Below are 18,691 nucleotides of genomic sequence, written 5' to 3'. Positions count from 1 at the left end.
AAGCATCCAAGCATCAACACGTCGTTCTCTCATTTCAGGAGTCAGCTGAAGTGGCACCCATCTTGCAGGCAATTTGTGAAACTGGAGCATATCATGCACAATGTGGTGTGCTGACCCATGACTAATCTGTAAACATGCTCCAATGTGATTCGTTGTCACTCGGCGGTTTCCCTTCACTATTGCTTCAACTGCTGCAATGTTCTGTGGGGTCACAACTCGTTGTGCCTGACCTGGACGAGGAGCATCTTCCATTGAAGTCACACACGGCCGGCCTGTGTGGCCGTGCGGTTCTAGGCGCTTCAGTCTGGAACCGCGTGACCGCGAAGGTCGCAGGTTCGAATCCTGCTTCGGGCATGGATGTGTGTGATGTCCTTAGGTTAGTTAGGTTTAAGTAGTTCTAAGTTCTAGGGGACTGATGACCACAGATGTTAAGTCCCATAGTGCTCAGAGCCATTTGAACTGAAGTCACACCATTTGCGAACTTCCTACTCCATTCGTAGACTTGCTGCTGTGACAAACATGCATCACCATACTGAACCTTCATTCGTCGATGAATTTCAATAGGTTTCACACCTTCACTACGCAAAAACTGAATAACAGAACGCTGTTCTTCCCTGGTGCAAGTCGCAAGTGGGGCGGCCATCTTTATACTGATACTGCGACGGTGTGTGTGCATCTGCATTATGCTGCCACGTACAGGCCGTTCTGCACGCTGTTTGTAGCACGCTTACCAACTTACAGGATAACGGCGTGAAATTTCGATTTGTTATTACAAATTTAAGGTTTTCATTTGACTCACCCTCGTAAGAAGACGAAACGGGCAGGCCAGTCCATTTGGCGAATATTCTCTCGTTGCAAGACCTCCTGTACCTCTGTAGTTCGATGCGGTCATGCATTTTCATTCATAAAAATGAAGTCAGAGTCACACATGTGGAAGGAGTACATCATCACAAACAATCATCACAATAACGTTGACCAGTGACCGTACCGTGTTCAAAGATTTTGAGGTCAGCACGTACATGCATGTTTATGCCTCCCAAACCATAACATCTAGACCTCCAAAAGGAAAATGTTCAACGATATTTCCGGATGCATTACGTGTTCCTACTTCTCGCCATACTAGGATACGTCCAGCATTATCGACCACGATCATTCTGGAGGTCCACGTGTTGGATGTGGGGAGGCGTTATGTTGTAACGACGTACTGACCTCCAAATCATTGAACATGGCACACTCACCAGTCAACGTTATTCTCACACTGTACTGCTTCCCCATGCGCTTCCTTTCAGGAGTGTTTTTATGGATCTCCAAAATTATCGTGGTCGATAATGCTGGACGCATCCTACTATGGCGAGAGGTGGCAACACGTAATGCATCCGGAAATATTGTTGAACATTTTCCTTTTGGTGGTCTAGGTGTTACGGTTTGGGAGGCATGAACATGCAAGTACGTACTGACCTCAAAATCTATGAACACGGTACGCTCACCGGTCGACGCTATTGTGATGATGTACTCCTTCCCCATGTGCGATTATGACTTCATTTTTATGAATGGAAACGCGTGACCGCCTCTAACTACGTAAGTGGAGTTCTTGCAATGGACGATATTCGGCGCATGAACTGGCCTGCCCGTCCCTGGACTTGAACCCCATCTATCAAGTGTGAGATCTGTTGGGGAGACGTACTGCAACACATCTGCATGCACTGACAACCATCCAGCTGTTGCCAACAACACTGGTGGGGGAATGGAAAGCCCTACATCAACAACTCCTCACCGGCCTTGTGTACTGCCGTCCATGGCGGTCACATACACTGTTAGGAACTGTTGCCGCCTTTTGTGATGTCCAGGTGACAATCATATATCGCGGTAACTTCGTTGTAATTATTATCTTTGAATAAAAGTGTCATTTCTGTTCGCCTCATTGCGTACTCCTTTCAGCTAGCTTCTGTGCTTTACTGCAGTAGTTCTTTCTATGTATAGTCCAAGTTTGGTTCAAATGGCTCTGAGCACTATGGGACTTTACATCGGAGATCATCAGTCCCCTAGAACGTAGAACTACTTAAACCGAACTAACCTAAGGCCATCACACACATCCACGCCCGAGGCAGGATTCGAACCTGCGACCGTAGCGGTCGTGCGGTTCCAGACTGAAGCGCCTAGAACCGCTCGGCCACTCCCGCCGGCAGTCCAAGTTTCATCGAACTATATTGCCTTACAGCAGTGTTAGTCAACCTGCTTCTTAACGACCATTAGTGGACGTTCCAGCTTTAATGGTGGATGGAAGGTGGTTGGGAGTTAAAGATATTTTCATTAGGTTTTCATAAAATTTAGACAAAGTAATTGGTAAGCCATTTTTATTACATGTTTTAATATGCTGCATATCTGCTTTATAAGTTTTATAAAGGAAAGCTACTTCCTTGTTTTCTAAATAGCATTACTGTGGAGCTGCCGGATGGTTAGAAAATTTTACTACTAACAGAGAGACAAAAGCCGACGGTACGTAAAAAAATTGACTACCCCTACTTTACAGTGACACATCATGCGCACGTTACTTTCGTCCTTAATTTCGCGCTCCACTGTATACGCTCATTTTGCAGAATTCAGTGCAATTAGTTGGCAGTCTCGGTGCTAACGGAAATACTGATAATGATGAGAGTACACTACACCTTTATTTCACATTAATTATGAAGTAGTCTAACTTGTGGAAAGTTTGTTGCTTTTATAGTTCTTAAAACAACTGCGTAACGAAGGTACTTCCACCTTTTTTTTTTTTTTACAAGTGCTTTCCAGATGATTTTTTACCTGTATTGCAGTTTCTTGTAAGTTATGATGAAGCGACAAGTTAATAATACAACAGTAATAATTTTTTATCATCATTCTTCTAAGTGCTTTGATGCGGCCAGCCATAAATCCCTCACCTGTCAACCACATCATCTCAGAGTAGCATTTGCACCCCACGTCTTCTATTATTTGCTGGATCTATTCAAATCTCTCTTCCCCTACAGTTTATAACCCTCTATAGCTCCCTCTGGTACCACGGAAGTCACTCCTTGAAATCTTAACATGTATTCTACTATTCTACTTGGCTGTCTCTTCTTCTTGTAAGTGTTTTCGAGATGTTCCTCTCCTCGCCAATTCGGCTGAGAACCTGCTCATTGCTTTTCTTATCAGTCCACCTGATGCTCAACATTCCTGTACACCGTCACATCTCGAACGCTTCTCTTCATTTTGTGTTTTCCATAGTTCATGAGTCGCCTCCATACAACGCTGCGCTCCAAACGTACATTCCCAGAAATTTCTTCCTCAAAATAAGTCCTGTATTTCTTACAGCAGACTTCTCTTGGTCACAAATGCCCTCTTTGCTTGTGCTAGTCTGCTTTTCATGTCCTCCTTTCTTCGTTCATCGCATGTAATTTTCCTTCCAAGGTATCGGGATTCCTTCACTTTGTGGCCCCTTTTTTGTGTTATGTTTTTTACTAATGTAAACGTAGGCTTCCGCGGCCGTTGTCACAGTAAGTAAAATTCTTCTGGGTTTGAGGCCGCATTTCAACTATAAAATTCCGACGTTTCGACGACTGTTGCCAAGGCGCCTTCCTCAGTTGCAATCAGCAATACACCCTGAGGAAGGCGCCTTGACAACAGTCACCGAAACGCCGGAATTTTATAATTGACAATGCGGCCTCAAACCCAGAAGAATTTTATTGAGTGTTTGTTACTAATCTTATTTCTGGTACTTCTTATGAATTTCGTCTTTCTTAGGTTTATTCTTTAGTGTGTACTCTTAATCTGATTATTCCATTCAATAGATCTTGCAACACTTCCTTAATTTTGCTGAGCATTGCAGTGTCATCAGCAAATCCTATCATTGGTATCCTATGACCATGTATTTTAACCCTACTATTGAACCTTCCTTTTATTTACGTCATTGCTTTTTCGATGTATAGATTGAACAGTAGGGGCGAAAGATTCCATCCCCACCTTGCACCCTTTTGTATCAGAGTAATGCGTTCTTGGCCTTCCATTTTTATTTTTTCCTCTTGGTTCTTGTACTGCTCTATACTAGCGGAACTGGATATACATCCTAATCTCCTTCGCCGGCCGTTGTGGCCGTGCGGTTCTAGGCGCTTCAGTCTGGAACCGCGGGACCGCTACGGTCGCAGGTTCGAATCCTGCCTTGGGCATGGATGTGCGTGAAGTCCTTAGGTTAGTTAGGTTTAAGTAGTTCTAAGTTCTAGGGGACTGATGACCACAGATGTTAAGTCCCACTGTGCTCAGAGCCATTTGAACCTAATCTCCTTCTGTCCTCTCTCTCTGTCCATAACTTCCTCCCCCCGTCTTTCCATTTCCTCCTCCCCTTCTCTTTGGCAGTCTCCTCCTTCCACTCCATTGCCTCTCCTTCCCCCCCCCCCCCCCCCCCACTCCCACTGTCCAACTCTTCTTCCACATTCTCTCTGACCTCAAGCCTTGTTTACATTTATCTGCAAATGCAACCTCGACCTGGAATTGAATTCGCTTAAAATGAATGGGAACATGGTTGATATCATTGTTATGCCGTATATGAGAGAGGCCTCTACAGCTGCTACATCTGTGGGAATAGTACTGCAATGACAGTATTTTGCGTAGTTTTAATCTGCGAACGTTTAGGATTACAAAGCTTCGGACTATTCATATTCCATAATAGTATTATAAACATTAACCAATAAACCAAAGAAACTACTTTTATGTTTTGCATTAAAACCAGTTGTGAAGGAAAAAAACAAAACGGCACATTATTGTGTATACAATGATTATTTAAAATTCTATATAAGGAGAATGAATATGTTTGAGAGAAACTATTCGTCTAATAGTTTAAATGTCCTACTATCGCAATTAAAACTGACTGCGATAATGTTAATGAAACTGTACGCCGGCCGTGGTGGCCAAGCGGTTCTAGGCGCTACAGTCTGGAACCGCGCGACCGCTACGGTCGCAGGTTCGAATCCTGCCTCGGGCATGGATGTGTGTGATGTCCTTAGGTTAGTTAGATTTAAGTAGTTCTAAATTCTAGGGGACTGATGACCTCAGAAGATAAGTCCCATAGTGCTCAGAGCCATTTGAACCATTTGAAACTGTACGTTTTCACAGCACAGTATTTTCTTTTTCCCAGTTAGGTTTAACAAAGAAACTGAAAATTGTTAAAAACATATGTAGCTTATTTTAGTATGAATATATTTACTGGAGCATCGTATACGAATTCTTAGTAAATCAGTCAAGCACTTTTGTAGACTTTTGCTAACAACGTTTCCATCTTTTGTATTACATACGTTTATGTATTATATATATGAAAAATGTATATAAGCAATGTCTGTCAAAATGTCTATTAGAGGATTGTGTAAATATCTGAAGAAAATCAGTCAAGAACCTTTCCAAACTCTTGTTAACAAAGTTAAACAACGATCTGTCTCTTTATATGGTGGTAAAGATTATGCGTCTTTTCTCATAGCTTACACATGTTCGCCTGCGAATTTCGATCGTCCTACACCCGTTTATATTGTCGAATGGTTTTTCTAGGTCGATTCCCTACGTCAGAACTGCCTCTCTGGTGTCTTTCCTCACGCCGAACTGATCGTCGTTTACCAAAGTCTCCATTTTCTTTTCCACACTTTTCTACATTATTCTTGTCAGCGACTAGGATGCATGAAATACACTGCTGGCCATTAAAATTTCTACACAACGAAAATGACGTGCTGCAGACGCGAAATTTAACCGACAGGAAGAATATGCTCTGATATGCAAATGATTAGCTTTTCAGAGCATGCACACAAGGTTGGCGCCTACAACGTGCTGACATGAGGAAAGTTTCCAACCGAATTCTCATACACAAACAGCAGCTGACCGGCGTTGCCTGGTGAAACGTTGTTGTGATGCCTCGCGTACCATCACGTTTCCGACTTTGATAAAGGTCGGATTGTAGCCTATCGCGATTGCATTTTATCGTATCGCGACATTGCTGCTCGCGTTGGCCGAGATCCAATGACTGTTAGCAGAATATGGAATCGGTGGGTTCAGGGGGGCAACACGCAACTCCGTGCTGGATCCCAACTGCCTCGTATCACTAGCAGTCGAGATGACAGGCATCTTATCCACATGGCTGCAGCGGATGGGTGTGCAGCCATGTCTCGATCCCTGAGTCAACAGATGGGGACGTTTGCAAGACAACAACCATCTGCACGAACAGTTCGACGACGTTTGCAGCAGTATGGACTATCAACTCGGAGACCATGGCTGCGGTTACCCCTGACGCTGCATCACAGACAGGAACGTCTTCGATGGTGTACTCAACGACGAACCTGGGTGCACGAATAGCAAAACGTCATTTTTTTGGATGAATCCAGGTTCTGTTTACAGCATCATGATGGTCGCGTCCGTGTTTGGCGACATTGCGGTGAACGCACATTGGCAGCGGGTATTCACCATCGCCATACTGGCGTATCACCCGTCGTGATGGTATGGGGTGCCATTGGTTACACGTCTCGGTCACCTCTTGTTAGCACTGACGGCACTGTGAACAGTGGACGTTACATTTCAGATGTGTTATGACCCATGGCTCTACCCCTCCTTCGATCCCTACGGAACCCTACATTTCAGGAGGATAATGCACGACCGCATGTTGCAGGTCCTGTACGGGCCTTTCTGGATATAGAAAATATTCGACTGCTGCCCTGGCCAGCACATTCTCCTGATCTCTCACCAATTGAGAACGTCTGGTCAATGGTGGCCGAGCAACTGGCTCGTCATAATATGCCAGTCACTACTCTTGATGAACTATGGTATCGTGTTGAAGCTGCATGGGCAACTGTACCTGTACACGCCATCCAAGCTCTGTTTGACTCAATGCCCAGGCGTATCAATGCCGTTATTACGGCCAGAGGTGGTTGTTCTGGGTACTGATTTCTCAGGATCTTTGCACCCAAATTGCGTGAAAATGTAATTACATGTCAGTTCTAGTATAATATATTTGTCTAATGAATACCCGTTTATCATCTGCATTTCTTCTTCGTGTAGCAATTTTATTGACCAGTAGTGTATTAAGCTGATTGTGTGCTAGGTCTCGAACTTACCTGGCCTTGCTGTCTTTGGGATTGTGTGGACGATATTTTCCCGAAAGTCTGATGGTATAGCTCCAGGGCCATAGATTCTAAAAACCTAGTGGAATAGTCCTTTGTTTGACATTCACCCCAAAGGTTAAAAAAATTTTTTTTTATTATTTTGAGCTTTTACTCATTACAGCGGCTTACCTCCAACATAATAATTTACTTGGAAATTACAATACAAACAATAAAAGTTCTTAAACTATATTCTCAAAATATTCCTCCAGGTGTTTCGATCTTGTGTGTCCTCTTCCTCTGCGCCCATTATCCTCATTGTGTGCTGTACATTCTGGAGCCAGGTGGTCATGGGTCGTCCTATTCTTCTTCTCCCCTCCGGTTTCCACTCCAGTATCAATTTTGGTATTCTGGTTTTCTCCATTCGTCGTACATGCCCGTACCACTGTAATTTCTTCCTATCCATTACCTCATATATTCTTTCTTTTATTTCCATTCTCCTTATTACTTCGGTGTTCCATATCTTTTCTTTCCTGGAGATTCTTGCCGATCTTCTCCAAAAGTCCATCTCTAGAGCTTGTAATTTTTTAATGTGCTTCATGTTAATTGTCCAGGTCTCCGTTCCATACAGAACCACACTCTCTAATATGGATTTGTATATTAATTTTTTAGTTCTGTTCATTACATTCCTGCTCCATAAGACTGAGTTAAGCATCCCAATAACCCTCCGTCCGCTACTAATTCTTTTATTGATTTCTGACTCTGATTTTCCCTCGATTTCTAAAATGGATCTTTTTGATTTTTTTTCCTTCAATGTATAGCTCATCTGAATCATTAGTCAAGTATTTTGTTTTTTGGTAATTAATCTACAAACCCCAAGTTTTGTATGCTACTGCTAGTTGATTGCAAATATAGTTAGCATCCTCCCCATCTTGTGCTACGACTACTTGATCATCAGCAAATAATAAATGATGTAGGTAAACTCCATCTCTTATTTCTAATCCCATACTATTACATTTACGAGACCATGTTCTAAGGCTAATATCTATATAGATTTTAAATAATGATGGTGACATGGGACAGCCCTGTAAAAGGCCTTTGCTTGATCTAAATTTCTGTGAAAGACATTCACCCCAACGGTTTTAAAAATTCCGTTGGAATATTATCTGTCCCTTCTGCTTCATTTGATCTCAAGTCATCCAGAACTCTTAAATTCTGACTAATACTGGAGGTAGTAACACAGGTGCCGGTTTGTCGACAGGAGGAGGTGGACATCGACCTGACGGACCCGGAGCTGCACAAGGCGGCCTCCAAGATCCAGGCGTCGTTCCGCGGCCACAAGGCCCGCAAGGAGGGAGACCCGAAAGAGGGCGGCGACGACGGCAAGGCCGGCGACTCCGGCGGCGCCTCGCAGTGAGCGCGCCGCCCCCGCGCCGCCCGCCGCCCCCGCAGCTGCCGCCCCCGCCCCCACCACCGCCGCCGCGCCGGCTGGTGACCGCTTGTTACCTGTTCGCGGTCGCCGCCCGGCGCCGCCGCACCGCCTCCGCTACCTCCAGACTCCCCCACAGGTCCGCACCGAGCGCCCGGAAGCTGGCGAACGAGATACTGCCAACTCACGTCGAGTCACTCTCAGTCACGAATCTCGAGCCTAAAGCGGGAGCATCGCAGAACCAATCTACACACCCATTCACAGCCGTCAGTAACACTGTCATATGAAGAACGCATACAGAAGCTGGGTCTTTCATAACGACCCACTCAATATGTTATCAACATTGTTTCATTTCCAACTACAGTCTCAATATAGGATCAAATATGCAATACAGGACAATATTTTTTGTGAAACCTCTCGTTCGTCATTAAAGATATTAGAATACTGCCCAAGTTTGGTAGTGAATGGAAAACAGCAGTGACTAATATCTCTGAATGTCAAGGAATTGAAATGGAGAAGTAGTTTATTTTGTATCAGGCGCCAAATCTTTCCGACGTTTTCCTAAGTGTAAGGTCGGTAGCGGAGACGAGTATTTCGAGGCAGCAGCGGGGCCTCCTCCTTGTGTATTATTTACTAACCCATCCCAATTTCATCTAAAAGTCACTTCTTTTCGTCATGGAGCATGCTCTTCCCTCGATTGGGTGTCCGCCCACAGTCGCACCCGTCATTCGAAGTAGCACAAAAAATTAAACAGCTATCAATAACTCAAATAGTAACGCTCGTTCCTTGTTTCTTTAGTTCTCCACCATTACGGGGCTATGCTAATTGGTGGTCGAGACGCCTGCAACTCCGGCCTCCAATTCGTATTGCCCTCGCAGAAAATACTAGAGTGCCAGTAAAAATACAGAAACCCCAATGTACCTACGTGAACAGGAATACTTCAGATACATTTATTTATCTAAACCACAGAACAAACACTATGCACTTGCTCAAGAAGGGAAGAGTGCGTTACACGACACAATCTACTTGTTATTTATATACAATAAACTTAAACTTCATTCATCAATATTAAAAAAAGTAAGACATTTCTCATGTACTGTAACAAATAACATAGATCTATAAATCTCTAATGACTCTGTACTATCGACTACATTTCTTTGTGCTTCTAGAGCATTTCTAAATCTTCTGGTTTGCTCCTTCGGCGCTTATAGAGGCTTGTACAGCAGTTTCTCTTTCTTCAATGGAATAAATGAACGCTATTTACATGAAAAAACAGAAATCAAGAACAAATACGAAAGGAGGCTGTTCAATACTTCTCTATCAGAAAGATGTTCATAAATTCACGGACTCGTTTGGCACCTAAGCAGCAGCAGGTAAAAAGTATAAAGATTTCGAATAGCTCTAATAAGTTGGATAATAAATATTTTACTTGACTCGTTCCGTTCGTTCTTATAACGCATTATAGCTTAGGGCTACATAGAAGGCTAATGAGGCAAATGTGCAGAATAAAGAATGAGTTGTAAGAATTTTTGAAAACCGTTGAATAAACAGTGAAGTTAATAAACTTTCGAGATATCCATGATTGCTATTCATAAGATTAATTTCCTAATGTTAATATTGCAGAACTAATAATATTGTTAGTCGAATTTTAATTCTATTGAAAGTTAAAGTAACAAGTGTTGTGTCTTTCATTATGCTTTATCACATCACTATACGATAGGGGAGAAAAGCAGGAATTAAATCATGCAACAGGCAGTATACAAGGTATGAAATATTATGTCTTTGAACAATTTGGAGATTAATGTTGTTCTTTGTAATACACAAATAAAGTAAATAAACATTATTATAAATCTTAATGCGTATCATTTCACGTTAAAGCTTCCTGCAGCTGTTCCTCACATTCTGGTTTCTAGCTTTCTAGCGGAAATGCACATATTTATCTTCTTGACAACCCGATAAAATGTCTAAAATTAATCACTAGGCACTCGCAAAGTTACATTTACGATGGTAAAGTTACGATAAGTTTCACCTCTCTGAAATTTTAGCATTAGGATTTCCTAATGGCTGTCTAAGTCATTTCATTACCTACCCATGGCGGCCCTCCCCCTCGGAGGTTCGAGTCCCCCCTCGGGCATGGGTTTGTTTATTGTTCTTAGCATAAGTTAAAGTTAGTGTGTAAGTGTAGGGACCGATGACCTCAGCAGTTTGGTCCCTTAGAAATTCTGCAAAAACAGACTTAATGTCTGATGTCATACCGCAATCACTGGTTATACAATGTTAGTTATAATCCGTTTTGATTGCAAAAATGTTTATTCACATGACCGGTTTCGGTTCGTCTAGAACCATCTTCAGATCTGCAGTTTCGGTTACAGGAGAAACCCGTCCACACACAGCAATCTTCACATGCTGCGTCACTAACGGATTATAACTAACCTTAGAAATTCACAAACACACACACACACACACACACACTAAGAAGAATCCCGTCAATCTGCGACCTTGTGTTCACTTTGTACTTATTTGTTATGGTCGTTCCCTAAGGAAAATCGTCACTGTCTTCATTTCCGAAGCCATGATTACTCAAGCTGTACGCCAGATCGATGCATCAGATTTCCGGACTTTGGAAATCATTCTGTCTTCTGAAGAATGATAGCTGATGGAACTCTCAAAATCGAATGTGAACAAACGTTTGGTTTGCCTCCTGTTTCAGCGCGCTTGTTTCGTAGTTCTAAACCAATATTACTCACTGATCACACCCGCCAGCAGTTTCCATCATCCCTCAGTTAAGATCAGTATCAGTAGCTCGCCTTGATGAGCTCGCCCATACCTGCCGAAAGGCAATAATCGTTTAGTTCACGAACCATTGATAGTCAGTGACTTTGCCGCGCATTTAATTACGTCATGTGGTAGCGCCTGTATCATGAGGGATATGTTTTGTCACAGCTCCATGTGATCGAAAAGAGGGGGAGGAATGGGGGAGCTGCAACAGTAAAGAGGAAAAGAAGGAAGGAGAGAAAGAATGTCTACCGCACTATCGGTTATCGGTGTTAATATGCAAAGAACAGAAATCCAATTGTCATTTGTAGTGCAACAGTTGCAGTAGGGATATTAATTCCACTGTAAACTTTCACGGTTTTTTCAGCGATATCTGCAGGGCTGATATGCCCCTCGGCTCCACTCAGAGTAATTGGCTGTCGATGTGTTTGATATGTAATAAATTTCAGGATTGTGGCAGCTAGATTTCGTCATTAACAAATCAATCAATAATCTCTTTACTACTTCCTGACGATTGTAATATCACATGTACAGAACAGAAAACAAAAATTTTCAATACAAACTACGAGTAATTCAAAAACCATCAGTTATAGCAAATTCGGATTTTCTCAGTACTTTTTAACGGCCGATCTGTCACTAGTCTGCACTACGGTGAACTATCTCTTTAAAACAACCGTTCACGACGTCAACCATCTGCTCACGGCAGACAGTACAGCGACACTGTCCCAGTAGAATGAAGCAAGACTTCAGTGGCTGTGACAGTCCCAGAAGCCTAGTGTACGCTGTTGTTGGTTCCAGACTGCAGACAAGATTCTTTATATGACCCAAAAAGAAGCTGGCCCCATGATACAGGGTGCGGCGCGGGAACTTCCTCATTTGAAACGCGCGGCACACAGCGGCTGTTACTCATTGTTGGGAAGATTCTAGTGCAATAAAAAGTGCGAGACTTAACTTTTTTAAGGTTAGCTTAGCAGCGATCATGCAGTGGGCAAGAGAGTTCCACGAGTTCACCGTTGCGGCCTACTTTTCGAATGCACACTCGGTCATCAGAACTCAGCGTGCATTCAGGAAACAGTTCAACATCGCGCCTGCAGGTCGTGTTCCTGATGGGAAATCAATTGTTATGTGGGTAGATAACTTTGTGGATACTGAGAGTGTGCAGAAAAAGAAACCAGTACCTTCAAGAACCACCAGAACGGCGGCTGAAAACATCGAGAGGATAAAGATGTCGATTCTGAATACCCCCAAGCGATCTGCAAGCAAATATGCAGCTGTCCTTGCAATTTCTGAACGCACAGTGAGACGAGAGTTCATGGAGAGTTGAAATTTCATCCATATAAACTGTCAGTGGTGCACACACTTCAGCCACGTCATGTTGTTTCACGAAACAATCCGTGTGAAGCCTTGATCGATGAGCTGCCTCGTGACGCCTTAATGTTCTTCAGCAACGTGGCACATTTTCATTTGTCTGGCTGCGTAAATAAACAAAATATGCGGTATTGGGGCCGCACGAAACCCCGATAACTTCATGAGCAGCCCGTGCATACAGAACTTGTGACTGGTGTGCATTATCTGAGCCGGCCGTGGTGGCCGAGCGGTTCTAGGCGCTTCAGTCCGGAACCGCGCGACCGCTACGGTCGCAGGTTCGAATCCTGCCTCGGGCATGGATGTGTGTGATGTCCTTAGGTTTAAGTAGTTCTAAGTCTAGGGGACTGATGACCACAGATGTTAAGTCCCATAGTGCTCAGAGCCATTTGAACCATTTTTTTGCATTATCTGAAGTTAGCATTATTGGCCCATGGTTCTTCGAAGAGAACGATAAGGCAGTGACCGCCACCTCTGAACATTAGGTTCAGATGATTGAACAGTTTTTTTCCAGAACTTGAAGAAATGGATGTAGGTGATTGGTTCCAACAAGATGGCGCCACAGTTCACACGGCACGAACATCGATGATCATGTTGTGCGAACACTTTCCCGATCGTCTCATCTCTTTGAGAGGCGATCTCCAGCGGCCAGCACGCTCGCCAGATTTAGCGCCATGTGATTTTTTCTTATGAGGCTATCTCAAATCCTTGGTATATACCAATCGTCCGCAGACCCTGGCTGAGCTACGGAACAATATTCATGTTGCTGTTGCCTACATCGACAGAGACATGTTGGAAACAGTGGACCGAAACTTCCAATTTCGACTCTCCAAATGCATTGAGCAGAACGGAGGCCACCTTCAAGATATCATTTTCAATACTTAATGGGAAAAAACTTCAGATCTTACTCTTTGTAAAGAAAAAATTAAATTGATGTCTCTAATACTTCCTGATTTATGATTTTTTTTTTTAAATAAAGCGGTTCCCGCGCCGCACCTAATATTTAGTGACCGAGATATCAAAGTGACATCGCCACGACTAGTTAATAGTTCCACACCGCTGTAAGTTTTCGTGGTCCCTAAAATCGCGTTGTAAGTTTCTACATGCCATGTTATGTTGACAACATTTAAATTCGAGAATGGTGTGTGGCTCAATTTCCCGAAAATATAGGACTACACGTCCAATAAATGCTGATTGGACGACGTCTTTAGCCTGTCGGGAAATATAGCCACCAAACGATTATAACGATTTTACAGATCGACCGTGGGTGCCATGAAATATTGTATTTCTTCGGGTAGTCGCCGATATCAGATTGGATGTGCATAATTAAGGGACAGTTGTGTTTCCTGAGCACTAGCCGAGTAATGACAGATTTTCTGTTATGATAAATAACAGACCAGTTGATAACAGCCTAGAGACCTGGACCAGAGACGTAAATGAACACAGTGTATTGCAACCGGAGTTGCCGTTTAATAAAACAGATACCGACAGTTGTGGATTCCCTATGTGCGAGTATTCAGGATCAAATAACAGCCAACCGAGTAGATCATACTCAGTTCTAACTATGCACTACACTACTGTCTATTGATTTTGGTATACTAGTTCGGCACCGCTGGTGTCGTAGAAAAATAAAAGAATTTATGCCAGTCAGTGCCGTTTCGTCTTTCGGTAATTATTGAATCATTATCATACAAGACGGCAACAACGAGTCTGAAGAAATTTCAGTAACCATAAATTCCTCACATCATGTCACTAACTAAACATTTCTGAACAACTTCTGAAAATTTGTTTGCAGGGTTCAGAATCACTTTGTATAGTGTTTAGTAGTCCGTCCCCGAAATTCAGTGAATACATGCAAATACTGCAAAGTACATACTAAATCTACTGAACACTCGTACAAATTCGCTTACCTCTCATACAGTAACTATGTGCTTCAGAATATGGTCTCGAACAGCTATTATGATTCCTGACTACGAACAACGGTGAGACAAAAATATGAAGAGAGAAAGAAGGAAGCTGTTCACATTCCACATTCACAGTCAAAATCTTTACTGATTCGTCTGAGTAAAGATCTATTCATTTTACACTCTACTAATACGGTTCAACTTTTAATCGTGACATGAACAAATTTCCCAGTCGGAGTTACTACCACAGTCTAATAAATACAGTCACGACACTCTCTAGAGCGAAATTTGTTACCGTTTGACAGGTGGAGCAACGCTAGCGCTTCAAGAGTCGAGAAAGCAAACGGTCACATGCGTCATAAGGATAGAGTTTGTTTTTAATTATGTTCTACTTACTTAAAGAAACAGATGTTATATTTTTGCGTTCCATGCGTTAGTAAATTACCAAGAGGCATGAATTATCGCGAAGTACTTATAAAAACAACCGAATCACAATGATTCAGTGACATAAGCTACAACTAACTCATGAAGAAATGCTTTCAAATATGTCTATATTTGCATCCTATTCCGTTGAAAGCAAGAGAATATAAACACATTTCATGCATGAGAAGCATATATTTCTGTTCTTGTCTGTTGTTATTATCATTAGCACTTTCCTTGATAATTAAAAAAATTATGGATTCCATCGATTCACCCTTTCTTACAGTTCATTGGACTTTTTAATACACGAATATTTTTGTAAATGTAATTACTTTGCCCGCATCTCGTGGTCGTGCGGTAGCGTTCTCGCTTCCCACGCCCGGGTTCCCGGGTTCGATTCCCGGCGGGGTGAGGGATTTTCTCTGCCTCGTGATGGCTGGGTGTTGTGTGCTGTCGTTAGGTTTAAGTCGTTCTAAGTTCTGGGGGACTGATGACCATAGATGTTAAGTCCCATAGTGCTCAGAGCCATTTGAACCATTTTTTTTTTTTTTGTAATTACTTTTGCTTCAAAACAGAATGTGTGAAAGATTATTGCCGTTTGTGGCCCACATTTAGCAACAATTGTGGAATTGGTTTCTACTGTGTTGGGAAACAGCTTTATTACTTTTGACGATTTACTGTTACCTATGTGTAGTTTTCCCTTACGCTACAGTTGTGATAGGATATTTGATAAGTTAAATAATGTAGATATTACCTTCCATGTAGGTTTCCTACGTTCCACATTCACTCATTTGATTCAAAATGTAGGGAACAAAACTCTACTTTATGGGATAGAGATACAGCTTCTTTTCGTAAAAGGTCAGGACTTCTGGTGTTTACCAGCAATTTTTTGTTATTAAAACAAAACGACATTCCTCAGGAAATGTCTGTACGTTACAAGAGAATCATCAATAAACTGCCTTTTAATTCACGGTTTCGTATCTCCCAGTGCTTAAGACAGTAAATAATGTGACGTAACTTTTTAGTTATTGTCGATTTTTATGTCACTACATACACTCCCTATTGTAAGAATTATGTTTGTAAATCAGCATAAAAGTTAGTATTCGCACTCATCCTATAACGTACTCAGAAACGTCGCTTACTGGTCGCTTGGGACGGTGGTGTTGCCGGGAGTAGCAAAACCTAGACGAAGTGTCGCGACTGTTATGTTAGAATGTGCTTACTGCTGTCCCTGTTGCTGATACTCCCATGGACGTAAAAAAAGAAGGGAGCTGGCACTATAGACTTGATGCTCTACGTTGTTTCGAAACCAGAGTGGGTGCCGTCTGCCTCCATTTTAAGTAGCCCAAAACATTAGCAGACTACTGTTTACGATTGCTTCTTGCTCATTTTTGTGTCGTGTGCGTGCAACACGTGTTTTCAATACATAATATTACAGTGCTTACATGAATAACGTAGTGTCAGAAAGGCAATTTCGGAAGTTTTTCTGTTCTTGAACGCGTGTTTGCTCTAGTAATACGAGACATTTTGCCTCGTTAATATAACTTATTTTTTTGTTGATACATTTCGAAAAACAAAGAAGAGAAGGAAGTGGTGTGAAAAATATGCTTTCGTAATCCATTTAATTCCACTTTTACTCCATATGTGTCGATAACAAAATAAAGATGGAACTCCGAAACCAATACTTATTTGTTCGTTACATTTTCAGCTTTCAACTCGTATGCACAACATTTTTAGTATTCACGTTTGCAAGGAACGGATCTACGTGTGCTTCGTTAGCTTATAAACGTGTACAATGAGGAAAGAAGCAAGGAATGCTATTGTACCTTGTGCATGTCAAAAAAGTGAACGATTATTAAACTGTCAAACAGAACTGCATAGAGGTATACCTTCATGCAGAGTAGAGTTCTTGTTTTATTAGATTTCCAGTGCATTTGTCTCAATGTAGTTTAAACATCTTCTCACTTTGAAATCTTCCCTAAGATATGTCATTCAGTGTGTGGCACTTTAAAGGGTAAAAAAAAATTTTTTTAAATATGTTCCAGCATTGTCCAGCGCTATAAAACTGATTAAGAGAATGATGTCAAACGCATAGACCCTTTAGAATGGATAGTTTGCTTTAACATGTATGGGAGTCATATTTAGTAAGGGTAGTCTGACCTATGTAACATGTATGCCTACCTTTTAAACAGTAGACCATTTGTTTTTTTCTCGGAATATTTATCGCCAGTAACTCTTGTCAGTTTTTCAGGAATAACGAGACATGGAATGTACGTAAGAGACATGTAATGACGTTTACTTTGATCATCTGACTGGTTTTACTTTTGAATTTCATTTTGAAGTTTTCGAAGTATATAAGCCTATACGATGCTTTTTGATACACCAATAGTTAGTTAGCTAGTTAGTTAGTATCATGCTCCATTTATCATTTACAAGGTAAATCTTAATGCTATGGAACGACTCATTATGTAATGTGGGATGTTGTTTGTTTTGTAAGATTTGTGGTAGGTCTTATACCAGCACTAGCGGGAAGTTGTGTCCCTGGCCGATATAATATGGCAGTATTTTGCCGACCCCAATACACCGCCAGATGAAAGTAATATTACCTTTATCCTCTCTTCTCAGAGCAGTTTTTTGGTGGTCCGGATCCTTCCGTGCCACCACCCTGTCGATCCAATTGCGGTGAAGATCCCTGGAATGCTTCCACAAGTTATCTCCACTACGCTACTAAATAAATAGCCACACTTCTCACAAACAGGGGTCTATTTGGCCCGACGTTTTCATTATTTCTTTTCACAACACAACTAACAATTGCTGCGGTAACACCACTCTCTTGAGTACTTTCAAACGTGCGTACATGCATACTGTATGACTTGAGAGAAAAACCAGAAAACCAACTCTTCAATTGTTCATTACACTGTTTTTGCGGCGTCGTTTACTCCATGGTTCTCGGACGCAGGCACTTGCTGCACCATGGCACAAATGACTCTCGGACGACCAGTGGATTTAATACCATTTTTACTGGTCCCCTTCTCGCCAGCTCCACCACTGCTCCACATCCACTGCATACAAGAAAGGAAACGCACAGTTTCCCTCTCCCACTACACTTATCCTTATCCATTTACTCACGAGCGTCTCTTCTCCCCCCCCCCCCCCCCTGTGAACCATGGACCTTGCCGTTGGTGGGGAGGCTTGCGTGCCTCAGCGATACAGATAGCCTTAGGTGCAACTACAACGGAGGGGTATCTGTTGAGATGCTAGACAAACGTGTGGTTCCTGAAGAGGGGCAGCAGCCTTTTCAGTAGTTGCAAGGGCAACAGTCTGGATGATTGACTGATATGGCCTTGTAACAATAACCAAAACAGCCTTGCTGTGCTGGTACTGCGAACGGCTGAAAGCAAGGGGAAACTACGGCTGTAATTTTTCCCGAGGGCATGCAGCTTTACTGTATGATTAAATGATGATGGCGTCCTCTTGGGTAAAATATTCCGGAGGTAAAATAGTCCCCCATTCGGATCTCCGGGCGGGGACTACTCAAGAGGATGTCGTTATCAGGAGAAGGAAAACTGACGTTCTACGGATCGGAGCGTGGAATGTCAGATCCCTTAATCGGGCAGGTAGGTTAGAAAATTTAAAAAGGGAAATGGATAGGTTAAAGTTAGATATAGTGGGAATTAGTGAAGTTCGGTGGCAGGAGGAACACGACTTCTGGT

General features: G+C 42.4%; 1 protein-coding gene across 2 annotated transcripts in view; it reads left to right on the top strand.

Moving 5' to 3' along the window:
- The window catches only part of LOC126162306 (neuromodulin), a 942,653-nt gene extending 932,287 nt beyond the window's left edge, over positions 1 to 10,366 (top strand). For both annotated transcript variants that reach the window (XM_049918728.1, XM_049918729.1), the window contains one exon: positions 8,347 to 10,366. In XM_049918728.1, coding sequence (XP_049774685.1) covers positions 8,347 to 8,502 — 156 coding nt within the window. In that variant the 3' untranslated portion in view covers positions 8,503 to 10,366. The remainder of the gene's footprint in view (positions 1 to 8,346) is intronic.
- The last annotated feature ends 8,325 nt before the right edge of the window (positions 10,367 to 18,691 follow it).

Source organism: Schistocerca cancellata, chromosome 2, assembly GCF_023864275.1.
Source record: "Schistocerca cancellata isolate TAMUIC-IGC-003103 chromosome 2, iqSchCanc2.1, whole genome shotgun sequence".
Classification (NCBI taxonomy): domain Eukaryota; kingdom Metazoa; phylum Arthropoda; class Insecta; order Orthoptera; family Acrididae; genus Schistocerca; species Schistocerca cancellata.
This window is presented reverse-complemented; position numbering and strand designations above follow the sequence as displayed.